This window comes from Lepidochelys olivacea, assembly GCF_965140295.1.
Source record: "Lepidochelys olivacea isolate rLepOli2 genome assembly, chromosome: 4".
NCBI classification, from domain to species: Eukaryota; Metazoa; Chordata; order Testudines; family Cheloniidae; genus Lepidochelys; species Lepidochelys olivacea.
Window position 1 is genome coordinate 58,180,849 of NC_140414.1, and position 27,902 is coordinate 58,208,750.

Here is a 27,902-nt window from a genome sequence, read left to right on the forward strand (position 1 = left end):
ACACTGGGGGAAAAGACAAAATAAGCCCTTGTTGCTGCCACCTCTAATCTAGTTCTCTAAATTAATCTATGGCCCCAAAGACTGGACTATTGCAATGTGCTCAGCACGGTGCTTCCCTTTTGATCAGTCTGGAAAGAAACCAGTGCAGAATGCAGCAGCCTACCTATGTAGCGGTGCTTCTTGGTGGCAGTACGTACCTCTGGTGCCCCATGATCTGTACAGATTGCTGAATTTAAAATGACGGTTTTCATCTGTAAAGCCCAAATGGGTTGAGATCTTGCTATTGGAGAAACTATCTTTCTGTATGCCACACTGCTGCAGTTGTGATCAGCAGAGATACTAGAGCTGGCTCCTTCTTTTAAAAGAAATGACTGGGAATAGAATGTTCTTCAGTTGTGGAACAGGCTTCCTTATTTTTGTCTGAAATAGCCCCAATTTATTTGCTTTCAACGAGTGCTGCAAGTCATTGATTTATGCACACTTATGGAGAGGTGGACTTTTGAGAGAAATCAGTTTTGTGGATGAGAGGGAAATTTGGTGTTCTGCAGGTGATCTAATTTTGTTTTCGTAATATATGACAGGGCACCTGGAGCAGAGGCCTCTATTCTTCCTACAAATCTAACAACGACAACAGATTATTTACACTAGTTGCTGTAGTCAATGATGTAGTACTGATAGCGTACTACATCACTGCTTACTGCAAGTGTAAATAATAGCGTACTTTAATGTTAATAGTTGGATATGGCCAATTTTTAATTTTTTCCCCCTCAAGTGAATCTTAAGCAACAGAATTTCAAAGCCATTTATTTAAGATACACACAATACACAAATATCCATAGCAATGAACAAAACTACTGTATATAGACAGAAAACAGGCTCATTTGTAAGTCTTCAGTGCAGGGGGACCCTGTTTTCTAACGTTTCCTTTTTAAGTGCAACATTAAGAATTAAAGGATACCCAGAGTATACAGATGTGTCCTCTTGTCCGAATAAAATTTTTTTAGGTCTACATCAGGACGCTTAGCATGTTTTTCCTCATAATCTCCAGTTTTAAGATTCTTATGTCTGAAGATAAAATGCAGTTTGTAATCTTCTCCACATTTATCTGGTCCAAACATAATTGTGTAAGGTGTTTTGTCAAAAAAGTATTCCTGTAGAAGCAAAAATGTTTAGTATTGGTTATGCAGTACAGTTAATTAAATAACTTGTGTACCTCTACTCCTTGCTGCTGGAGGTCTTTAGCCTGCTAATAATCCTATTGTGATATATTTCATGCAACGAAATGTCAGTTCCAGCACCCAACGGTTATAGGCTCAGTCCTATAAGATGTTCTGCACTTCTTGAGAGCTGCTGAGTGCTGTTTCCACCCAAATGACCAGCCATAAAGGATTCTCAGCACCTCACAAGGAGTCATTCAGCAACTCAAGGATCATGCCCAAAGGTGGAAGAGCAACTTCCGTGGACACTATATTAAAATGAAAATGCTCACCATAAAAATAAAACAGCAGCTGTACTTATTTCTACAAGTATTGTGCCCTGTAAAAAAAATTGAAGGGAAATAGTTGATGTGCAATTTAAATGTTAATATGTTAAAAAAAACAGTATGTCACCATCTACTATTTTTCTTTATCACTGTCCTGCTGCTCTACATTTGTGAGTAGTTGATACTAAATACCAAAACAAAACAAAAAATTATTTATTTTCCTCACAGGGGCACCTCCATACTACCTTATGTTGTTAAGATCTTTCGCTATTTTAATTGTTTATGGGAATTTTTATATTTGGAAAACATAGCAATAGTTAAGGTTTTTAAGCTCCTTTTTCAGCCACTTACAATTTCTAGAAAATTTATTTCTGAAAGATAAATTTGATAGTCTGGTCTCTGTCAGGAGGTGACTTTCTGTAAGTGAACAAACATAATGCAGCAGTTTTTGAGGGCGAAATGAAAAATCCACAATTTAGATTTGCCGAAGTTGTAAGTTTAAAAATCATACTTTGTGAACATGATGCCATTTTCCACTATTGATGGGGAGAGCAAATTATTTCCTGACTGTTCTAACAGTTCTAACTGTTCTAACAGGCGTGCATGTATAATACAGCTATGTGAAATCGTGCTAAAAAATTTGGGAGACCCTATGTCTTTCAAGAGTTCACTGAATGTGACAGGGCTCTAAAGGAGCCATTGCCCAGTGCATTAAAAATGCTGCTGCCAAAATAACCTTCCCAGTATACCACTTCAATCATGTCACAATTCTCACACACTGAGTCCCTCCATTGTATCAAACACAAACTTCTGGTTCTTACTTTCAAGGACCTTCATAATTTAGCTCCTCCCTACTTGGTCAATCTCTTATCTAACTTCTTCCCACTCCCTTTGTTCCACCAATAATGGCAGCCTCTATCACTTGCTTATGTACTTCTTCCACAGCACCTTTGCATCTTCTTCTAGGATACTGCTTATGTGTGGGACATATCCCCAGATACAATCACTTTGTCCTCCCTCAAATCCTGTAAAATTTATTTCTACACTGACTTCAAGGGGAAAACTGTCTAACAACTAATGATTCGTTAATCTCTTATTCAATTCTCTTGTTTAAAAGAAACAACTATAATGGTGCTTACAAGCTCTTCTCTTCCCATACCACCCCTACACTGTGTTTACACCTGCTTGTCATGTCACATCACTCTTCATACTAATCTCTTTGGGGGAGGCAGGGGCTTCCTTAATTCACGTTTCTTCAGCACCTAGCACTACTATAGGACCCCAAACCTGACTGAAGACTCTGGGTGTTACTGCAATGTAAAGTAACAACTAGCAGCACCTGCCAAAATGCAGCAAAGGGATTCCATCTTGAACCTCTGACATTTCACAACTGGTTCAACACATTTCACACCCAGTAATTTCTTCAGGCTTCCAGATCTCTTATAGACTGTAAAGCACCGTGAATAACACCCCTGCCCAATTTGCACTGGAGAGACTGGGGCAATGGCCTAATATTTAGCAGAGAAGAGTTACAGCTAATTGTCCATCCTCTGTTTTGGTGAATTTGAGCAGGGGAAAAGGGGAGGGAGGGAAGAAAGAAAGAAAAGGAATTTGAAGTGGGCATTTTGATCTACAGGGACCCAGGACTCAGATGCAGCCCAGTCCTGAAGGGAGAAGATGAGTAGCCAGGGGTAACCCAGACTGATCTTTGGGTTGGATCTCCATATAGTTTTTTGTAATTTTATAGAACTCGATGGGATTGAGACTGGGAAAACACCATAAAGGATCAACCACAGACTGGAGGTCAAATGTCTTCGGGGGTATACAACATCACTGAACCAAAGACAGTGTGAGAGATTGACAGCTACAGTAACTGTACAGATTTTTTTTCATCTTTCTTATTTAAAGTTGTGTATGTGCTCAGTAATGTGGATGCTGAAACAACTGATTGTGTAGTACAATTAAATGTTTTATTTGTCTATATAATACCCACTAAAGGGATTGGGTAAAGCCTACGTGAAAGTAGAAGATCTCCGATTGTCAGAAGTCCCAATCCCTGTATTTATTTCATAAGGTATTTTATATCTAGATCTATCTACATTTTTGAGGTGGGGAGGAAGACCTGAGTTATACTCTTCATTTTAAAGGAAAAAATAAAAAATCTCTAGTTAGTGATGTTAGTCTAGCTAGAGTTCATTCAAACTGCTGTGCTGTAATGGTTTATCTTTGGAGCGTTATTCATAAAAAGGAATTTGAAATTCTCAATTGTCTGTGCGTGTAACTGTCTTATGGTGAAGACTGGTACTGGATTCCTAAGAAGGGAAAGAAAGTGAATCCTATTATAATTTCCACTTTTAGTATTTGAAAAAGTTCATATAGAAAAATTCAGCTGTAGTCTCTGGAAAGGATAGACATTCATGTATGTGTGTTCACTTAAAATTGCCTGCTTCTATGGGAGGAAAACAAAATGGTAGAGGACCAGATGGAAAGGGAGATCTATTTCTGAGACTTTGGTATTGTCCTCAATTCCACAATCAAACAATTTGGGGCCTCTGAAAGTCTACCAAAAGTTTAAATTGTGGGACATGAACATGTCTTCTAAACTAATTTAGCATCCTTTTTTGATGGTTTAAAAGATTTCAGAATAATCTTTCTTTGTACCTGTCATAAATATAAAGGGAAGGGTAAACCCCTTTGAAATCCCTCCTGGCCAGGGGAAAGCTCCTCTCACCTGTAAAGGGTTAAGAAGCTAAAGGTAACCTCGCTGGCACCTGACCAAAATGACCAATGAGGAGACAAGATACTTTCAAAAGCTGGGAGGAGGGAGAAAAACAAAGGGTCTGTGTCTGTCTGTGTGATGCTTTTGCCGGAGACAGAACAGGAATGGACTCTTAGAACTTAGTAAGTAATCTAGATAGGTATGCGTTAGATTATGATTTCTTTAAATGGCTGAGAAAATAGCTGTGCTGAATAGAATAACTATTCCTGTCTGTGTATCTTTTTTGTAACTTAAGGTTTTGCCTAGAGGGGTTCTCTATGTTTTTGAATCTAATTACCCTGTAAGATATCTACCATCCTGATTTTACAGGGGGGATTTCTTTATTTCTATTTACTTCTATTTTTTTTTTTAAAAGTCTTCTTGTAAAAAAACTGAATGCTTTTTCATTGTTCTCAGATCCAAGGGTTTGGGTCTGTGGTCACCTATGCAAATTGGTGAGGCTTTTTATCCAACATTTCCCAGGAAAGGGGGGTGCAAGTGTTGGGAGGATTGTTCATTGTTCCTAAGATCCAAGGGTCTGGGTCTGTAGTCACCTAGGCAAATTGGTGAGGCTTTTTACCAAACCTTGTCCAGGAAGTGGGGTGCAAGGTTTTGGGAAGTATTTTGGGGGGAAAGACGCGTCCAAACAGCTCTTCCCCAGTAACCAGTATTAGTTTGGTGGTGGTAGCGGCCAGTCCAAGGACAACGGGGGGAATATTTTGTACCTTGGGGAAGTTTTGACCTAAGCTGGTAAAGATAAGCTTAGGAGGTTTTTTTCATGCAGGTCCCCACATCTGTACCCTAGAGTTCAGAGTGGGGGAGGAACCTTGACAGTACCCTTGAGTAATAACTCTCATAGATCCAAACTACATGGATATCAATCTTATTAAGAGCTACAAGAATGATCTGAGGTCTGAAAACTATCCCTTACAGTGAGAGACTTAAGAAGCTCAATCTGTTTATCAAAGAGAAGGTTAAGAAGTGACTTGTTCACAGTTTACAAGTATCTACAAAAGAAAGATTTCCAACAGTAGATAACCCTTTAAGATAGCAGGGGGAAAAAGGCATAATGACATCCATTGGCTGGAAGCTGGAATCTAGACAAATTTACACTATAAATAGGTTATAAATTATTGTTAAAAATTTGTGTGAATTAACAATTGGAACTTACCTAATGACATGGTGGATTCTCTATCACTTGAAGTCTCTAGATCAAGACTGAATATCTTTTTAAATGATATGCTATAACTCAAACAGAAGTTATGGCTTGATGCAGGAATTACTGGTTGAGGTTCTATGGCCTGTATTATTGAATTAGATCTGACTGGCTGATCAGAATGGTCCCCTCTACCCTTACCATATATGAATTGTCACTTTATTTAGATTTTAAGAAAGAATAGTTGACATCACTTGAGTTCTGCACGTTGACTATTGGTAGTATACAGTCTACATTATATAACATCATGCCCTTGATCCTAGATATTCGCAATTCCAATGAAAATTTAACAAATCAGAGTGAATGAATTATGTGTTCAGTGATTCAGACCCTTATAGGTTTTTTTTTTTAAACCACTTTTTTTATAGTAGGCTAAAATTTTTGCTTTAAAAATAATGGAAATTAATTATTGTTAAGATATTTCTTGTATTCAACATATAACAGATGCTTGTAAGCAGAGGCTAACAAACTCTGAAGGCTTTATGTATATATAAGATTTTATACAAACTATATTCAGATTAGAAAAAATACAAATTTCTATTTCAGACTTTTCATCCATCTAAGTAAACTTTGGGCCTGATTCCTGCATTTGCTGAGCATTTTGGATATTCACGAATGAATAATCATGCCCTGAGTCACATTCCCCTAAACAGAAGAATAATTATCAAATGTTACATAAAGGACATACCAAATCCAAATCATTGGAACTGGACAGAAGTTTAACATATGCACCGCCACAATCAATGCCATCTTGAAAATTCACTTCATACCTGTGTAAAAGGGAATCAAAGAGCATATTGCTGATACCTTGGAGTAATTAAAGATCATAGAATATCAGGGTTGGAAGGGACCTCAGGAGGTCATCCAGTCCAACCCCCTGCTCAAAGCAGGACCAATCCCCAATTAAATCATCCCAGCCAGGGCTTTGTCAAGCCTGACCTTAAAAACTTCTAAGGAAGGAGATTCTACCACCTCCCTAAGCAACGCATTCCAGTGTTTCACCACCCTCCTAGTGAAAAAGTTTTTCCTAATATCCAACCTAAACCTCCCCCACTGCAACTTGAGACCATTACTCCTTGTCCTGTCCTCTTCCACCACTGAGAATAGTCTAGAACCATCCTCTCTGGAACCACCTCTCAGGTAGTTGAAAGCAGCTATCAAATCCCCCCTCATTCTTCTCTTCTGCAGACTAAACAATCCCAGTTCCCTCAGCCTCTCCTCATAAGTCATGTGTTCCAGACCCCTAATCATTTTTATTGCCCTTCGCTGGACTCTCTCCAATTTATCCACATCCTTCTTGTAGTGTGGGGCCCAAAACTGGACACAGTACTCCAGATGAGGCCTCACAAATGTCGAATAGAGGGGAACGATCACTTCCCTCGATCTGCTCGCTATGCCCCTACTTATACACCCCAAAATGCCATTGGCCTTCTTGGCAACAATGGCTGACTCATATCCAGCTTCTCGTCCACTGTCACCCCTAGGTCCTTTTCTGCAGAACTGCTGCCTAGCCATTCGGTCCCTAGTCTGTAGCTGTGCATTGGGTTCTTCCGTCCTAAGTGCAGGACCCTGCACTTATCCTTATTGAACCTCATCAGATTTCTTTTGGCGCAATCCTCTAATTTGTCTAGGTCCCTCTGTATCCTATCACAGATCACTTTGACCTACAGTTTAACTTTGAATCCATGTCCAAGATTGTGTATAAGCATTTGTATTTTAATATTAATCACTACACCCAAACATTTTTACAAAACTGCCTGAAATATTTTATTGCTATTGCAAAGTAAGGCAACAGTTATGCAAAATGTAACAGTGTAAATCTTAAAAAAAAAAAAAAAAAAAGTTACAGTTCAACATAGTAGCAATCTCTACAAAGAAAAGTTTCTGGGCAGCATTTGCAGAAATACAGAGGCCACTCACTACTTCACTTTGACTGAGTTGCATGGCCAAGTTTTGTACTATGTTTGTGCCTACCTACATCATAGTCTAGATTTACCAAGAGCAGCCATCTCAGAGTTTCTTCTGAATTACCTGTAAGTCAATTTCCACTGACTTACAAATTTCAAAAATGTATTTAAACATCATTATATTCGTAGCCACCTGAAATTCTCTCACATTCCATGTAATTTGGAAGCTCAGTTGCAAAGACATTGACATTTAAATGGCAGTCTTTTATATCCATTTTATGGAATCTTGAATCCCTGACTAAGTATTCAGACAAAAGGTTTAAAACATCATTTCATCTATTTTTAACATATGAGCACTAAAATATAACTTTAGTTTGGGTTTGAAAACCTTAAAAGATAAAACATTACATTTATAATAATTTATTAACGCCTTCATATTTGTGGTTTTGGAAAATTTGTGCAAGGCAATTGATGTTGGAATGGAAATCAGAATAATACAAAACATATTACTTTTTCATGATCTTTCAAAGTTAGAAGAGTAATTAAATACAAATCTGAAGAGCAACTTACTGAACAATCAAAGGCTTAGTATCAAAAATAAATGGCTTTGTTAACATAGCTGATATTGCATGATGCCTTGCTATTGACTTTAAAACTAATCCTTTGTCTCCAGGCACTGTGTTTTCTTTAAGCTCTTCTACTTCCCATCTTCCTAAAACAAAGAAACACAAGTTTGAAAAACAGCAAGATAAAGGCAAGAAATTACTGCTATCTTGAAAAGAAATTAAGAGAGCTGCTAGGAGCTAGCAGACAGATTACCTTAGCTGTGTTATTATTTACAATGTGGTTTAAAAAAAAATCAGAAAATAACTTGTGACTGCATTTGAGATTTCCTGATACCAACCGCTATTGCAGATACTCAGTGTTACTGCACAAGCAATTACTAGGAGCAAATCCTGACACTCAATGCCGAAGTTAGAAGTTAGATAACTATAGAGTAAAACAAACATCCAGTTTATTACTAATGATACAACTCTGAATATTTTTTTTTAAACAGCAGTATAAACCTGGAATAATTTCCCCCAAAATTTGACTGCTCCAGATCACAGTTGACACAAGATAAATGATCATGTTACACATGCACAGTTCACATTTTTCTAACAGCTCACTGAAAAATTAAGGTATATTTTTTCAGGAAATAGAGCCCATTGGAAAACTACTACTTCAAGTCAGTAGTACAGAGCAACACCAGAACAGCTTTTCTTTTCTTTCTTTTTTAAAAGTATACATTTTAAAAACTGCTGTCAAAAACAGTTCCATAACTACAGAAAAGGATATAAATAAAATACTGACAACTTAGTTATATCTATAAAACAATTTTCTGATGAAAAACCACTAAGGGAAACCAAAGCAGGAGAAAAATAACATTCTCCAAAAAATCCACTCGCAAAAGAGGATACTGAACAAGAAACCACACACATTTTTAACATACAATTATTCTCTTCAGTCAACTAAATCAATAAGGATGTAAACCCACAAATCTGAAGCATTGTTTTGCACAAACGTGCATACTCATCAACTTCCGATTAATTGCAATATTACACAAATGCAAGACAAGAGTACAATTCTGATCTCTGTCACATTATTCAAGTTTCTATTAATGCTGTTGTCTTGAATACTTAAATACAATGTTCAAATTACTATTCACATTTTTCAGAACTCTGCTACAAAATCTATTTCAGCCTTACAAGCAGTAGATGAAGATTCAAGAGATGCATTCATAAATTCTTGCTTATAAACAACGTTTTGGGCCTATGTAGATCTACAAACACCAATAAAAAATTACCTTCACAAGTTGTTGTTTTTTTAAACTAGGTCAGTACCCTTTCTTGCTGTTTTATGATTTATAAAATCCTGAAATTAAAAGTTCTTTAACCTTATTTTTCTTCTTCTAATCTCACAGGATCCTAATCTTTTTAGTGCGAGACTGAAAGCATTCTTTCACTCTCATATTTAAGGCTATTTTGTTGTCCTACCCTTAAGGGCAACAGTAGCAAGATAGAATGCAAACCAGCTCCCCTATTAGTCACTGAATGACACTTCTTGAGTTTAAATTTTGCTCTCCTAATCTTCCAATCAGTTCCAACTGCACAGGAGGCAGAAAGAGAAGCCTATCCAAATATGATCACATCTAATCTGAAAACATGGCCTTAAAAAAAGTGCTAAGCAAAAACAACTTCTCAAAATTGTGCAGCTAAGTATCTTGCTAGACAGATGATATCATCAGACAAGGGGAAAGACAAAGGTCTGCTCTACAGTACAACTGTACCATTAAAACTTCCCTTAGTTGGCACATCTGTGTGTGCATCCACACACAATTTGACGTCCTGTTGGGAAAACCCTGAATTTACAGTGGTCAAGCTAAACCAACTCCCTGAATGACATAAGTCCTGTACCAGCACTGTTCCGCTGGTAGGATGCCTATGTAGACAATTCATAATACTCAATCAACAATCCCAGAATGCCTTGTCCCCATGACAGTGCCCACTCTGGTCCCAGTTTTGAACACTACTGCCCAGGGTCACAGTGACCACAAGCCCATCCCCCTCTTCTCCCACCTTCAAAATCCCCAGCATGTTAAAGTGCAGCTAAGAGAAGTTCAGGCAAGCCTTGTCCTACAGCCTGAACTAGGAAAGAATTCCTGGACTTTCTCAGCTTGCGCAGAGAAGGGACACTGCAAGCACAACTTCAGAATTACCATAGGAATAAAGATGCTTATTTGGATGTTGCAAAGACATGCAAAAGCTAGGATATAAAAGGGACAAGCAACAGTGCTGGGCTAAGGAGAAAGAGAAGTGGCAATCCTACCTAAATGCAAAGGCTACCAGAAAATCTGGATCTGGCCCCTCATGCCTGCCTGGATTTCAGCTACTATTTGGAGGTGGATGCCATAATGAGTAGGGACCCCACCACCAACTCATGAGTGATGGTGGACTCCCCTTGAGCCCTGAAGGAAAGCAACCCAACAATGAATGGCTCATTAAGGGGATTCAGACCCTCAGAGAGAGTCAGCCAAATCCAACCCAGGCTAGTCAAGAGTCAGAACCCACTTACGAAGGGGAAGGGAGATCAGGTAGGAATATTAATGCACCCCCTTTTAAAAAAACACTTTGTTTATGAACCCTGAAACTCCACCTCAAAATGGCAGCCAAATGGATGTGGACAGGAAACAAAGGAATTGCCCAAACATGGCGATCAATTACACCCTGAGCATATGGGCAAGACCCACCGGCCAGACACCTGGGAAAGAATTCTCTGTAGTAACATAGAGCCCTCCGCATCTAGTGTCCCATTACTGGCCATTGGAGATATTTGCTGCTAGAAGTCACAGACTGACTATATGCCATTGTAGGCAATCTCATCATAGCATCCCCTCCATAAACTTATCAAGCTCAGTCTTGAAGCCAGTTACGTTTTTTGCCCCCACTGCTCCCCTTGGAAGGCTGTTCCAGAACTTCATTTCTTTGATGGTTAGAAACCAAATTTCAAGCCTAAACTTGTTGATGGCCAGTTTTCATCCATTTGTTCATGTGTCCACACTGGCCCTTAACTTAAATAACTCCTCTGACTCCCTGTTATTTATCCTTCGGATGTATTTATAGAGAAGCAATCATATCTCGCCTAAGCCTTTTTGGTTAGGCTTAAACAAACCAAGATCATGGAGTCTCCTCTCATAAGGTAGGTTTTCCATTCCTCTGATCATCCTACTAGCCCTTCTCTGCATCTGTTCCAGTTTGAATCCACCTTTCTTAAACATGGGAGACCAGAACTGCACACAGCATTCCAAATGAAGTCCATGCTAATGCCTTGTATAATGGTGTCAAGGTTCCTCCCCCACTCTGAACTCTAGGGTACAGATGTGGGGACCTGCATGAAAAACCTCCTAAGCTTATCTTTACCAGCTTAGGTCAAAACTTCCCCAAGGTACAAAATATTACACCCGTTATCCTTGGACTGGCCGCTACCACCACCAAACTAATACTGGTTACTGGGGAAGAGCTGTTTGGACGCGTCCTTCCCCCCAAAATACTTCCCAAAACCTTGCACCCCACTTCCTGGACAAGGTTTGGTAAAAAGCCTCACCAATTTGCCTAGGTGACTACAGACCCAGACCCTTGGATCTTAAGAACAATGAACAATCCTCCCAACACTTGCACCCCCCCTTTCCTGGGAAATGTTGGATAAAAAGCCTCACCAATTTGCCTAGGTGACCACAGACCCAAACCCTTGGATCTGAGAACAATGAAAAAGCATTCAGTGTTTTACAAGAAGACTTAATAAAAAATAGAAGTAAATAGAAATAAAGAAATCCCCCCTGTAAAATCAGGATGGTAGATATCTTACAGGGTAATTAGATTTAAAAACATAGAGAACCCCTCTAGGCAAAACCTTAAGTTACAAAAAAGATACACAGACAGAAATAGTTATTCTATTCAGCACAATTCTTTTCTCAGCCATTTAAAGAAATCATAATCTAACACATACCTAGCTAGATTACTTACTAAAAGTTCTAAGACTCCATTCCTGTTCTGTCCCTGGCCAAGACAACTACAGACAGACACAGACCCTTTGTTTCTCTCCCTCCTCCCAGCTTTTGAAAGTATCTTGTCTCCTCATTGGTCATTTTGGTCAGGTGCCAGCGAGGTTACCTTTAGCTTCTTAACCCTTTACAGGTGAGAGGAGCTTTCCCCTGGCCAGGAGGGATTTCAAAGGGGTTTACCTTTCCCTTTATATTTATGACAAATGGTATCAACACTTCCCTATTTCTCCTGGAAATATCTTGCCTGATGCATCCTAGAACTTTTTCATGGCTGCATCACCTTGGCACTCTGTCATCCAGTGATCAACCAATACATCCAGCTCTTTCTCCTCCCCTGTCTCTATCAACTGATACATTCCCAGCTTATAGTAAAAATTCTTGTTGTGAATCCCAAAGTGCATGATCTGGCACTTAGCACTATTAAATTTCATCCCATTTCTATTACACCAATTTACAAGATTGTCCAGATCTTCTTGTATGATATTCTGGTCCTCCCTATTGGCAATACCTTCAAACTTTGTGTCATCTGCAGATTTTATTAGCATGTTCCCACGTTTTGTGCCAAGGTCCTGAATAAAAATGTTAAATAAGATTGGTCTCAAGACTGACCCCTGAGGAACTCTATTAGTAACCTCCCTCCAGCCTGACAGTTCACCTTTCAGCATGACCCACTGTACTCTCCTCTTAAACCAATTCCTTATCCACCTTTCAATTCTCATATTAATCACCATCTTCTCCAATTTAACTAAATTTCCCATGTGGAATGGTATCAAACCCTTACTTGAAATCCAGTTAGATTAGATTTACTGCATTTCCTTTGTATAAAAAAATCAGTTATCTTCTCAAAGGAGATCAGGTTGGTCTGGCATGATCTACCTTTTGTAAAACCATGTTGTATTTTATCCCAATCATCATTTACCTCTATGTCCTTAACTACTTTCTCTTTCAAAATTTGTTCCAAGACCTTGCATACAATAGAGGTTTTAACAGTTTTATAATTTCCTGGATTACCTCCCTGTCCCTCCCCACGGTTTCTTAAAAAAGGAACTATATTAGCAATTCTCCAGTCACAGGGTATGACCTCCGAGTTCACAGATGCATTACACATACTTGTATTGGGCTTGCAATTTCATGTGCCAGTTCTTTTAATATTCTTGGGTGGAGATTATCTGGGGTCCCCAATTTACTCCCCTTAAACTGTTTGAGTTTGGCTTCCACCTTGAATGTAAAAAGAAAAGGAGTACTTGTGGCACCTTAGAGACTAACCAATTTATTTGAGCATGAGCTTTCGTGAGCTACAGCTCACTTCATCGGATGCATACCGTGGAAACTGCAGCAGACTTTATATACACACAGAGACTATGAGGAGGTATTGTTTCATATTCTCTGTGTGTATATAAAGTCTGCTGCAGTTTCCACGGTATGCATCCGTGGAAGTGAGCTGTAGCTCACGAAAGCTCATGCTCAAATAAATTGGTTAGTCTCTAAGGTGCCACAAGTACTCCTTTTCTTTTTGCGAATACAGACTAACACGGCTGTTACTCTGAAACCTGTCACCTCGAATGTAGTAATTTCTACTTCCATATCATTGTTTCCATTAGCCACCCTGCCATTACCCCTAAGCTCTTCATTAGCCTTATTAAAAGCTGAGGCAAAGTATGTGTTAGGTGTTGGGCCATGCCTGGATTGATTATCTTTAAACTCCACCCCATCCTCAGTGCTTAGAGGTCCCCATTTCTTTCCTTGTTTTCTTTGTTTATATGGCTAAAAAACCTTTTACTATTGGTTCTAATTTCCTTTGCAATGTCCGCCTCTGCTTGGTTTTTGGCAGTTCTCACTTCATCCCTACACTTTCTGACCTCCAAGAGGTAGCTTTCCTTGCTGATTCATCCCATCTTCCATTCCTTATAGGCTTTCTGCTTTCTCTTAATCACTTGTTTGAGATGCACTCTCATCCAGTTTGGTCTGAAACCTTCCCTACGAATTTGTTCAGTGTGATCTTGAACTTGACCTTTTGTCTCGCTGTTGAAAATCAGCAGGCGGTCTTTCCACTTCCCTCCTCCATCCTTCTGGTAACGTTTCTCCTTTTGCTACGCAAATATTATGTAAAACACAAGATGCTGCAACAATGGGAATATATGGCTCACTGAACTCCTGCTTAGTCATGAAGCAACATTCAATCTACCAAATAAACACTCAACATTCATTCTGTACCTGCTCAAACAACAGTTAAATCTTTTCTTGCTGCTGCCCAGGTGCCTGGTGTATAGCTTAATGAGCAAGGGAAGCAGAGGGTAGGCTGGGTCCTGGAAAAATCACAATGAGCATAGCAACCCACCCTTCAATGTAAATGTATTTGTTTGGAAAAAATCTCCCTGCTTTTAAGCTTTTCAAGGAGTGCTGTATTCCTAAAGAAGCAAGCTTTGTGCATCTTCCCTGACCACCCTCTGTTAGTGTCAGTGAATCATCATTAGCGATCTACCAACTCTGATATAACCATATCAGTGTACCTCTCTGTTCAGAAGCAAAAGGTGGTAAGAGAACAGATTCAGGATATACATTCTGTCTATTGCACCACCATACTTCGGGAAGCCCAGTGCATGAAATCCTTCTATTATTTCCTGCATATTGCCCAGAGTCACAAACCTGTGCAGCGTCACAAACCTGTGCAGCGTCACAAACCTGTGCAGCGTCACAAACCTGTGCAGCAAGAGATGCTTAAGGGCTCTGCACATCTGGATGGCAACCAGCAACACTGTAGTCAAGCAGGAAGGCTATTATTGCTGCTCATTGCATCTTTGATCTAAAACCAGTGTCAATGCATTTCTGCTCATTTATATTTAACATGGTAGCTTAACTGTCCATTTGAATTAGGACTACTTTTTGGGACACCAAGACAAAGCTTTAGGATTATACATTTCCAGCATATTTGTACAGAGTTGCCATTCTGAAAGAGTAAATTCTCTGGGTGCAGAATCCCTCTGTGTGGGCTTCCCATCTGAGGCTGGGCACACTCTTGTGACAACCAAATTTCTATTTTTTTTTAAAGGCAGAAAAACCAATTTGACAAAAACCTTTCAGACTTCCTTTACACATCATAAAGGAACAAAAACAATAAGCCTAGTCTTTTTCTTTTGAGAGTTACATTTAAGGACCAAATCTCACATAAGAGAACCAAAGAATATGAACAGTGACCCCTAAAGACTCAGAGGCCACAGACACTTCACACAGATGCAGAGCTTTACAGACCCTTTGGATGCAGCAGCCCCCTACAATCCATAAAGCTCACACTTTGATTTGGCAAAAATAAGCTTTCACCAAAGTTGGAAATTACCAAATCATTCTAGCTCATACAGATATGTCAGTGTAACCCCACCAGTTCTCACCAAGGACGGGACCTGATTCTGTGCCCTGTAATCACTTTGAACTGCATTTGACCTCACTAGCTAAGAAAGAAACTGAATGGAAGGGGGCATCCCTGCAAAATTAAGCCCTTAGGAAACAGTAGCATTTTCACATATTTTAGAAAATATGAGGTTTTGGTTTTTCCTCCTGGATGCTATACCATCTCATCTCAATAACTGCAACTCTATTTATCTCTGCGGCTTCCAAAAAGTCTTACCAAATCCTTCTATAGCTCTCTCAAAAATCCATTCTGTCCTATTTTGGCAAAAAGAAAATCTGCAAATCATCTTCCACGTCTTTTGTATACATTTCTTTCATTCCTTTACTCATTAGATAAAAGAGCTATCAAATCCTCTTCTCTTTTCTTTGCAGCAGGATCTCCATTTGGTCTCCCTACCTCCTGATGAATGAAGGGTACAGTGTCTCTCTAAAGTTACTACTATTGATCACATCTCTGTCAATCACAATAAGAACACAAAATCATATTCAGGTTGACAGTTCTTAGTTAAGAATTCATCAGGCCAACTGCGGCACCCAAAGGGAAAAATCCAGAGCAACTCCCATCGGTACTCCCCTCCCCACACCCTTCTATTGCAAAATCTTAGTGAAAAAATCCTGTACAGAAGGAGCCGTGTGAAAACCCTACACTCAGACAGGTAAACAAATGGCTTTTAGTATCCCATCTTTGCTGAATGGTTAAAAAAAACTGCCTGTTCAGCGCCACAATTTTGTTTCATCCATTAAATTTTCTTGAGGATATCCACTGATGAGTTAGTAGCAGATATTTGGCAATGTATCTTTGCCCTGGTCTACACTGGTGGTGGTGGTGGTGGTCGATCTAAATTACTCAACTTCAGCTATGTGAACAATGTAGCTGAAGTCGACATACTTAGACCTACTCACCGCGGTGTCTTCACTACGGTGAGTCAACCGCTGCTGCTCCCCGTCGACTCTGCCTGTGCCTCTCGCGGCAGCGGAGTACAGGAGAACGCTCGGGGGTCGATTTATCACATCTAGACTAGACGCGGTAAGTCGACCCCCGCTGGATTGATCACTGCCTGCCAATCCAGCGGGTAGTGTAGACATACCCTTAGATAGTTAAGAAATTCTACTGTATCATGTCAGTTTTAAATAGAATAAATATAACATTGTACTTAAGAAATTTTACTGCTCTATTAAAATTTTAATTTGAGAAGAGGAAGACTTCTCAAAAAGCACCATTCACATCATTATACAGCTGCCACTGGCTACTCATATCAGCTGACATTCTAGCACTGTTATCTCTCTAGTTACCACTGCAGATTGTTTCTAATGAACTTTTTTTCCCCTAATATCACTTGCTAACTTCCCCTACTGTGAACAGCAGGAAATATTTTATATTTCTGTATCAGTATAACTTTGTGCATTCTACACATTAAGACTTTTTGATCAATGTCAAATTTATGGAGACAAAAACATACTAAATTATAACTGAAGTTTGCTTTTTGAGAAAAAAGCTACACCACACTGAAAAGAAGGAAGGGAAGTTTACCATCATATTTAGCAATGTTTTCATCTGTGTCTTCTTTCTTGGTTTTAGATAACATCCACCTGTGAAAGAAAAACAATTGTTTTGTTTAAATTGTGTAATCAGGACAAGAAAATAATAAATAAAACTGGATTATTTAACAAAGGAAGTAGGAATTACTTTCTTTAGATTGTTAAGCAGTAAATGCACAATAAGGATATTTTGACAAAATAAGTCACTCTATTCATTCATCATTTAGAATTTAAAGAACATGAACAAATAATATTTAGGAAAAATTAAAAACAGGCTGAGGCTAATCTGCAGGAACGCTTAATATTGACTTTAAAGTCCTAGTAAGAATTTGAAATGAAAATAAAATTAATATGACCCAAAGCTCTAAGCTTCCAGATAAAAACCTGTGTTACATGAGGTAAGGTTGAGATTACATTTCAGTCATTTAAGGGTGATAACATTACAGATGTGTTGTAACTATCTCAAAAATAAGCATTATAAACCCAGCAAATTGAGATTTAAGGTTAAATTAAAGAATTCCAAATATGTCAAGGTAATTAAATGCATAGTTAAGGCACCCAAACCTTAATGCTATCCTGTAGGGACACCATGCAGGGGGTGGGGGGGGAGGGGAGGGGAGGAGAGGGAGGAGAATGGAAACAGACAAAAACCCCAACGTATCTTTAAAAATCAGATAATCCAGACGTGACACTCTATTCATAATTGTACGCTTACTGCACATATACTTTAAGGGATTCACAGGCCTTCAGTGATAGGTGCTGAGAAATTAAAACTATAATTATACTTTTTCAGGGACAAAGTATCTGAAATTATTTTAGTCTCCACTTCACCTAAGTTTTGTGTACTAATACATGATTTCTCCCCCCACTTACCTTGCAAAATAAGCTAACACCACTACAGCCCATAGCACTCCTTTCATTGTTGCCTCCTAGTATTACTTCAGTGGGGAACACTAAATATTCTTTCCCTAAGGAAACCACCATTTTCTGCATCTGGCTATAATTCCAACAGCACAAGGAATAAATAAAAGCAACCTGTTAAAACCTGTTGTGCCATAACAAACTCTGAATCTGAACTTGACAGCTGAGTAACACTGATCGGGAACAGAGAAAAATCTGGCTTTTACTTTCCAGTGCTTCAATATGAATTTTTTCTCAGCAGAAGTGATTTAAAATTACACTGGTATAAGGTCAGGGATTATATTCATCTCTGGACCAGTGGCAATATATTTACGCACACACTTTAATCCACACCTACTAGTTCAAAACTTAAACCTACTAGCTAGGCTGAAAGATACTTATACCTCTACACTAAAGAGGTTATAATGTGCTTATGCTTAAGAAAATCAACTCCTGATGCTGACAATCTGGTTAACCATTGATTAGTGTCCCCATATCCTATTTTTAGGAAAGATCAACTGAGAAGGCTGTGGCACTAGCTGGCAGTTTGAATCCTCATATTTCCTTCAATCTGGCTAAAGCCCTGTGTACTAGGTAGACTGCACCGTATGCATTATGTGATGCTGTCAACAATGGATGAAGATAAAGTATCCATGCTACTGCTTTGACATTGTCAGTAGCCTTTAATGTGTTTCAGCACAAGATTTTGTTGCCATGTTAGTGGACACTAGCAGGAGTGAAGTGAGTGCCAGTCAGTAGCTTTGCTCTTATCTTTCTGAGTAACACAAGGAATAATTGTGGACAACTTTTCCTCTACCCCCAGGATGTTCTTTTCTTGCAGGGCGCCACAGGAATTGACTGTCATGTCTCTTGTTCAAAGCATATATAAGGTCGTCGAGCAGGTCAGCGGAAAGACCCTGGCAGGCGGCAGTGCATTCAGGATGCAGCTGACACCATGCTGGAGAAATGGAACGAACTGTCCCATGTCTACATGATGACAACGAGCTAGCTGTGATTTCATGGGGTCTGAGGGAAGCAAATGGAAGAGCTGACAATTTATTTTGCCGTCCATCAGGAAAAGCACGACCACCATTTGTAACACAGATGTATAATTTGGGGTATTAGATCCTGGGCTACTCCTAGAGGCAACCTTGTCTACAACCTTGTCTCCTACCCATATCTTTGTCATTTTAAGATTAGATTGTTGTTAATGTGCTCTACATGGAGCCATACTTTGGGACCATTTGGTGCACACCAATTAAGTGGAGTTGCATGCTGTTGGCATGTTAGGCAGTGCTCCATGGTCTGCAATGGCTTCTAATCAGCTTGCATGTGGAAATCAAGGTGTTTCGTTTTAACCTATGTAGCCCAAGTGATTTGGGGTCTTGTTACCTGAGAAACTGTCTCTCTCCCCATGATATAGTACCACAGTGAATTGAGCAGAGCACTGAAGTTGGCATTCCCTCAATATAGGCCAGAAGGAATTGCTGGCAGGCCATTTCTGAGGGATCCTCGATTTTGAAATGCCTCCTCCCACCCCTTGTCTTACAGAGACAAGATTTGTGCATGGAGGGCTAACCAATGTAAAACCCCATCACCTCTCATTTAAAACAAAAAAAAAAAGTATTTTTAAGGCTGTTGAGAAGTATAGAGGATAAGATGCATATATTTACAGGCAGACTTGCGTCTATGAAAAAGCACTCACCAAGCATCTCAGATCAGAAAAAGCAGCAGAAAGTATACCATCAGTACATGCTTCGGACTAGTAATGAGATCACTAGTAAAGGAATTAATGCTGCAAGGCTTAGATCCCCTCCACAACTTTGAGTAACAAGCTACATGAACTTCCTAGAAATACTGTATCATGTGGATCACTATTTTTTGGGTCAGGTCCATGATCTAACTGGTGGGACAGTTGTTAGACCCCTGAAATGAGCAGCAGTATGTGCAGCTCTTCCAAGAGAAGAAGAGGACTTTTCTGGTTGGGATGAATGGATGTAAAAGCATGAAAGATTTGCATATTTTCATTTGCTATGAAATACTGCTTCTTTAGCTAATGGTAGGTTTTACCTTTTTATAATTTCTTTATCATGGGTATTGCTTTTCTTTTCATCATTTACTCAGACTCATAACTGTAAAAAGAGTAGAGAGGCTATTCTGAAGGTATGTGATGTATTAACAGTTAAAGATTGAGTCACAGACAAATGTTGCAATTTGCAAATCAGCTTTATTACACATATAAATTAGTAGGACAAATGCAATAGGTATCTAGTGGAAAGTAAGAAAACATTAAGGATAAAACACGGTTTATGGGACATGAAATGCATGTCCAAGGGATTTAAGTTCTTTTTCTCCTGTTCTCTAGCAAGGATGAAGTGTTGTGGAAATGTACATGAGAGAAGAGTATAGGGCAATTCAATAAGAGATGCTACTGTCTTGTATCATGCAGTTTTGCTTAGACGGCAACACCACACACACGACAGATGCAGGGCCTGTTGCTGAGATAACACTAATTTCTATGCCCTTGAAAATTCTCATTCAAGTACCCTATGGAAATCTTGTTCAGGCAGCTTCAATTTTTCTATCACAATGGATGTATACCATGGTCTCTTCTTTTGCCTTATCTTGAAGCAGAGAGTTGTTTTTTTCCTCCTCTCACTTCAGTAGTTTATCAGAGTCCCTTTTCATGCTCCTCTGCAAATCAAGAAGTCATGCTTCTCATTTTCATCTTTCTTCTCCCTAGATTGGTCAAGTGCTCTGGACTTTAAGTGTCAGATGTATAGTCCTCTCTTGCACTTTCATGGCCTTGTCATGATCAACACTGAAATTAAAAATATGAAGAGGTACTTAGTAATGGCACAGCCAATCTTTAAAATTCAAAGGAATTTAATAAAATCTACCAATTTGTTTAGTTTATAATTCTAAAGCATTCTTTCTAGGTATTCTATTCGCAGGATTCAAACTGGTGAGAAACCAAGACTCTCTCTCTAACTTAAAATAAAACTTTAGGAAAGGGACTAATGAAACTTAGTCACTGTAGGCTTAACCGGTGCCTGAACAGAATCTCTGTACTGTGAGTTTTAGCAAGGGTGAAGGAAGGCCATATTTAGATGACTGGTAAGGCTGATCATTGAAAGAATATTTAGAGTGGAAACTTGATAACAGAGAACAGGCTGTAGGAGTGGTATAATGAGCTTCTGTGTGGCTACAGAGAAATTAGCATTGGCCCTAACCTAACTTCTACAACAGAGTACTGGCCTTACCAAAGATTTGCAGAAGACTAGGAAAAACTATGTTTAAAATAAAATTTTCCATTAGATTGCTGCCCTGAATTTGCTGGCTGGGCAGGGGATGTTTACAGAATCATTATCCTACTTTCCACAGACTTGATTTAGATATGGAGTAGTTTGTTATTCAATGGCACTTATTCCTGCATTTCAGCATTAACTAAAGAAGCAGAATGAAATGTGATTGCAGCTAGAACAAACAAACTAACTAGCACCCTGAGCCTGCAGTCAGATCCATGCAGGTGAACCCTCACATGCAATGGTCATTGAGGTCAAAGGACTCTTTGCAGCCCATGCAGATTCAATTACAGGGCTGAGGACAAACCAACTAAATGTCCTGGCAGCAAGCAAACCATGTACATGTTGAGGCTGTGTACCCAATATGTTGACTGCCACAATAAAATTTGCTTGTTTCAACATTTTTTTAATATATGGATGGATTGACTTCATTTTGCACACCCTTCGGCTCCAATTTTGAGGTGGGAGAGGGGATGGCACCTTACTGTGACATGCTCTAGGCCTGGGCACTTTCGCCTTTACAAGAGTTATTGCCCTAAGTAATCAAATATGGAAGAGGTGAAAGAGGACTGTCGAACCTGGTGAATCTGGTAGAACTGAACAGGCAGAGGGAAGTAAGGGGGAAGAGAAGGAAATTCAGGAAGGACTAGCCACTTGTGCTACAGCAATTAAGCCAGAGGTTGGCAATTAGTTTTATAACCACACTGTACGAAAAACCATTCCGCCAAAACCCTAGAATATACAAAGCCAGCCATTATCAGTTGAAACAATAGACAAAAAGCATACCTTGTGGAGAGGGGCTCCTCATCTCCCAAGCAGTCATCCTCCTGAATCTTCTTGGCTTGAGATTCTCTGAAGACATTTGGGATTCTGCTATAGTCTCTTGCATCTAGTGACCCTGCCCCATATATTTTGGGTTAGCTGTCTCCTCCCCCTTCTCCCTGTCCCTCAGTCTGGTTCTTGGTTCTGTTCAACACTATCTCTAATTCCGTAAGAGGAAGAGTGCACCAAGAATATAGTTGGTTCATCATAAAGGCACAGGTTTTCTTCGAAAACTTCACAGCATTGTTCACATCACAGAGACTATGTTATACTGAACCTTCAGCCTATTTCTTTTCCTTGGCACAGTTTACTACATCTAGGCAATACTCAGCTCAAGCAGATGTTCAAATATCTGCCCACGCATCAAAATGCTTTTGCTAAATTATAGATTGCCACTGGAACCCACATCTTCTGCTTGCCCCAGGCATACATGGATGTCCAGCTTGAGCCTACTAGAAACAAGCTGGTATAATAATTTCAAGACATGCTCCAGAACTGGCTTGCTAAACAATACAAATTGATCACATCAAAGTGGACAGTGACAAAAAAGGTACTCACTCAACAAGATTTATGATGTATGCAGCACTATTTGTAAGTTAAGGCGCTTCCAAAACACTTTGCTTTTGGGCCAGTAAGAAACAAAAACAAAACAAAACAGGAATTTAATCAAAACTGCCACCTAAGCAGTGATCAGTGTATTCTGGAAGGATGGGGAAGGGGACTGTTTTCACAGCTGAGATTATTATGTCAGCACTTGTCATACACTGGCACTGCACTGGTGGAGACAGATATTGAGATGCAAAAAAAATAAAAAAATAAATAGTATTTAGCCTTCCATAAAGGAAGTATAAATCCAGCAGTAGTGATAACACCTTTGAACTGTTGAGAGCAGTTGTAAGCATAGGTGAATTGTGCATTACAGACATGGAAGGGATCCTAAAAAAGTTATTAGCATGCCATAATAGCTATCTTATACCTTTAAGTTACCTATGTAAGATATTAATGCTATCCAGTGTAGCTGTGGATGTTCTCATTAATCTATGAGAATGTCTAATCTTTTTGAACAGCATAAAGTAATATGTGGCAAATAATGTGATAAATGAATGAGAAATCATCACTGAATATAAAAGAAAGTTTTTCAAATAGACATTCTACAACCCCGGACATATCAAAAGGTAGTGACTGGGAGACTTCAAAGTGAACAAGACACTGCGGTGGGGGTGGGAGGAAAAGAGTACAGTAAGAAACAGTTTTGCTCAAAATGGAGAACTCACTGACTACCTAATAGATTTTTCCCATTTCAAACATCTTGTAAATATATTTAGAAAATACATTATTAAATTAGAGAACAAACAAGTTGTGATCAGTGAACCATGAGCAGTTCTGGCCAGACTACTAGCTCTAGAGGTTATCAGCTATTCAAACTGCTGAAAGTCAAGCTTTACAATGCCATCTTTTATGAACACTTACCCAGTCAATACTCCATCATCAAAGGTTTCTGTAAAATACTCTTCCCCAGTAGGCTTTGGAGTCTTGTACATAACCTAAAGACATTTACACAAATATATCCAATGCATGAATTACTTTTTGCTGAAATACATCATAGCTAATATGTACATTTATACGGTGTATTATACCTGATGCAAGGAATACAATCAATTTAATTCTCTGAGAAGTGGTCAGCCCCAACTACTTGAACATATATGGTATTTTCTAGGTAGTATCTTGACTAGCTTGGGCTTATTACATTTTCTATATTATACTGTTTAAGTTTTAAAAAGTTCATGGTAAACCGATTATTTTGCCCCACATAAAATGATAGTCTCTGTTAGCCCTGCAGGTGGCCAATGAATTCCATTAAACAGACTGAACTATATGGAAGTTGAATATATTCCTAAGTTTTAAAAAGATGTGCGTGTTCTGTGCCTACAGATATAGAAAAGTTAAGCACCTATAGGGTACCTATGCACTACTATTTTCAGTGTGTGATGCTTAGCAGCACAAGCTATTGCATATCTAAAAGTATAAACGGAAGATCAAAGGGCATAATCATTATGGCAAAAAATGTGAGAGATATTATCAGTAATGGACAACTTAGGGAGAAGTCAGCAAACTTGCCCTGATCCTCCTCTTCCTACCTATTTCTTTCCTCCACTCACTTTTTCCATTCTGTGTTGTTTTCTTCCCTATGTGGTTAAGTGGTATAATAGATTTTCATTTTACTATTTGAAAAAGAAACCTCTTGTTGTATTTTGTAAGCATATCCCCTCTGCCCGAAGTATGATGTAATTTACAGCAACAACATTTTAAATATATTATCTAGAAGAAATTGGCAGAGAGGGAGGGATAAACAGAAGCAACTGAGACTAAAATGGTGACCAAAACTGAAACAAGGATAAACCCAAGCAATATTTTCTGCTTTAACTTCCAGAAATACAAGCGAGATTGCAGGATATAGCACTATTAGGTACTATGAGAGAAGGAGCTAGGTCCTGCCTTAAGGATAAGTGTCAAAGCCTTGGTCAAGCTCCCCCCCACGCTGGACACTGACCAGCGTGTTTGGATCCACATACTAGGCCCTTGGTCACTGAGTGGCTCCAGCCATGTCTGGGGCCAAGCTTTCTGGCACACTTCTTGGGGCCCCAAGACTGAGCCCCTTAAGAGTCCTCAGTAGCTTAAGTACACCCTCTTGAGAGAGCACCACCCTGGAGGAAGTTCTGGTTTACAGTTAACCCTTTCAAAGGTATGCAATTGTTGAATCAAACAGACATGGACTTTGCCTAAGATTTCTAAAAACAATCATTTTACTTTAGACATCAACAGATATAAAAAGCCATACAAAATAATACCTTACCATTCCCTAAGTCTCTTAACCACTCTTGAGCATTCTTTGGGATTTGGTTAGAGTCTAAGGAGTCCAGGGTCTCCCCCTTCCCCTACACATGGACTTCTCCTGAAGATTGTGTAGTCTTCTTTCTAACCCCTCTAGCCAGACACCTTCAACTTGGCTTCTCTGGCAGTCAAAAATAGTTTCCCTCTTTCAGGAAGCATGCCTCTTTGTTCTTCTCAGCCAAATTTTTCAGCCTCTTGTTTTATAGGGCTGTATCAACACCTAACCCACTGGAAAGAACTTAATTCCTTAAGACCAAGCAGGTAGCAATATAACAATGAACAGGTAAACCAAGTCACATCATTTTCACAAAGATATAGAAGTTTCCCACATTCTTCACAATAAGCAAAGTAATTTGCCAGATGTGGCAAACCCATTGTAAGGTCTGCAATTCATTCAGCCATATTCTAATCACTGAGCACCCCTGACAACGGAAGGCCTGGGTTTCTACTCTGGTAGTTTGGGTTCACACAAGGTTTGCCATCACAATGCCACACAGCAATTAAAGAAAAACAGAGTGGCTACACATGACTTGCCAACTACATATATACACTGTCAAATCTCTGTATTTCTTATAATTACCCATTTTGTAAAACTTAAGTTTTGGTCAATATCAACAATAACCTTACCTCTAGAGAAGAGCTGCCTTTGTCAATATCAGTTTCTTGCAAGTTCTTGTCAAAATCCTCCACCTCAACATCTGCATCCTGGATTTCTTCATCATGAATTTCTGCAGTTACTGAGCTGATTAACAAGACACCCAACAACAGCCAATCCCACTGGACTTCCATACTGATTATCTGCAGAATTAATAAGTACATTGTCACTGCAATACTATAGTTTACCTCATTAACAGTTCATTTGCAAGAAGGGCTACAGGAGAAATACATTTAAAGATAATATGGGACAGAGACTGAACATTCATTTTGTTATTTGCATTTTTTCAAAAGCTCAACAGCTGTGATAACCCTCATGAAAGCATTCTGAACAAAATATTTAAATATGACAACATAGTTAAAAAGGTAGCAACTGTAAGACAGTGGAACATGTTTTCTTGTCCTGTTCCATCCAAGGAAAGTCAGATATAACTGGTGCAGCCAAGATATACTTATCTCCGTTATTCGTGGTTTTTAAGAACAGATTAGACAAACATTGCCAGGAATGTTCTAGGTATACACAATCCTGCCTCAGCACAGGGAAAATGGACAAGATGACGTCTTGAAGTCCCTTCCGGTCCTACATATCTGTGATTACTTTATCGATACCACTCAGATGGAGACCATCTTGGCTGGCGTTAGGCAGCTTTTCTATTGCACAGTCAACCGCAGAGTTTCACTCTAGTGTACTGGTGTTTGAGAACATCCATGGACTGCCTCAGCAAGATTTAAAAATCTGTTTCAACACTTGCTAAAGCTAGTTTTGGGGTACCATCTTCACTGCACATGTCCACAAGGCCCATGTCCAGCCACTTTCCAACAAGATGCCACACCATAGCTACCCTTAACTCCTTCTGGGCTACTCACAAAAGAATGTGTTAGCTTTCTCCTTCTATTCCCAACACAAATCACATACAAAAGCCCCTCCTTTGACCTGCCATATCAGAAAACTGACCATAACAAAAAACAAAAAAAGCCACAAACCACCCACCCGCCACCACACCTTGGGAATATTCAGCTATCACTGAAAGGGAAACTGTCTATTTATGCGCTAAAGAGTCCTGTGACACCTTATAGACTAACAGACGTATTGGAGCATAAAAGCTTTTGTGGGTGAATACCCACTTCATTGGATGCAGGCAGTGGAAAATTTCCAGTGGCAGGTATAAATATGCAAGAAAGAATCAGGCTAGGGATAACGAGGTTAGTTCAATCAGGGAGGATGAGGCCCTCTTCTAGCAGTTAATGTGTGAACACCAAGGGAGGAGAAACTGCTTTTGTAGTTGGCTAGCCATTCACAGTGTTTGTTTAATCCTGAGCTGATGGTGTCAAATTTGAAAATGAACTGAAGCTCAGCAGTTTCTCTTTGAAGTCTGGTCCTGAAGTTTTTTTGCTGCAGGATGGCTACCTTTAAATCTGCTATCGTGTGTCCAGGGAGGTTGAAGCATTCTCCTACAGGTTTTTGTATATTGCCGTTCCTAATATCTGATTTGTGTCCATTTATCCTTTTACGTAGGGACTGTCCAGTTTGGCCGATGTACATAGAGGGGCATTGCTGGCACATGATGGTGTAGATTACATTGGTGGATGTGCATATGAATGAACCGGTGATGGTGTGGCTGATCTGGTTAGGTCCTGTGATGGTGTCGCTGGTGTAGATACATGGGTAGAGTTGGCATCAAGGTTTATTGTATGGATTGGTTCCTGAGTCAGAGTTACTATGGTGCGGTGTGTAGTTGCTGGTGTGAATATGCTTCAGGTTGGTGGGCTGTCTGTGGGCAAGGATAGGTCTGCCTCCCAAGGCCTGTTTGTGCGTCTTCTCCTATGGTGTTCTCTAATCTTTCATTAGAATGATAGTTTGGATGAAGAAAAAAAATGTTTACATCTCCATTAACGAGATGATCATCTTCTGAAAATGTACTTAAAGTAACCCTTTTTTCCCCCTTCACAGTTCAGTAGCTGGGTCAGTGATTCATAATCAAATATAAAACATACAAAAAACCTCCTCAGCATTATCTCCAATTCTTATCCATCTTGTACCTCATTTTTAAAAGCCTTTCCACTGGCAATTGCTCCAAATTCTAAAAATCCACTTGTTAATCCTTCTCTTCCAGCACTCATTAGCCCAAGGACCAAGTCTACTCACCAGATCAAAATGTGTTAGTGCTTCAAGCCACAACTGCTCCTGGTCCATCTCCGGCTAGTCGGGTATCTTCAGCTTGGATCCACAGATACCACTCTTCACTCCAATATTAATGCCCCCCACCAATACACCAAATCAATTGAAGTTGAGCAGTCCCACAGATAGTGAATCAGTTTATACCATTAACCCCCCCACACCTCAACAGAATCCTCTGCTGAGATAGCAGATGGCCACCCTACCTTCTCAGCAAACATGCATAGAGGCCTCTTCTGGAGTGG

The 27,902-nt window shown here is 39.4% G+C and overlaps 1 protein-coding gene across 2 annotated transcripts in view; it reads right to left on the reverse strand.

Annotated features, from left to right (window-relative positions):
• Nucleotides 1-27,902, reverse strand: part of CLGN (calmegin) — a 91,338-nt gene that overhangs the window by 30,314 nt on the left and 33,122 nt on the right. For both annotated transcript variants that reach the window (XM_084627412.1, XM_084627411.1), the window contains exons 2-7: nucleotides 25,455-25,625; nucleotides 23,406-23,479; nucleotides 16,901-16,959; nucleotides 7,935-8,076; nucleotides 6,146-6,227; nucleotides 959-1,151 (exon numbers count right to left, since the gene is read on the reverse strand). In XM_084627412.1, the coding sequence (XP_084483538.1) occupies nucleotides 959-1,151; nucleotides 6,146-6,227; nucleotides 7,935-8,076; nucleotides 16,901-16,959; nucleotides 23,406-23,479; nucleotides 25,455-25,616 (712 nt within the window). In that variant the 5' untranslated portion in view covers nucleotides 25,617-25,625. The remainder of the gene's footprint in view (nucleotides 1-958; nucleotides 1,152-6,145; nucleotides 6,228-7,934; nucleotides 8,077-16,900; nucleotides 16,960-23,405; nucleotides 23,480-25,454; nucleotides 25,626-27,902) is intronic.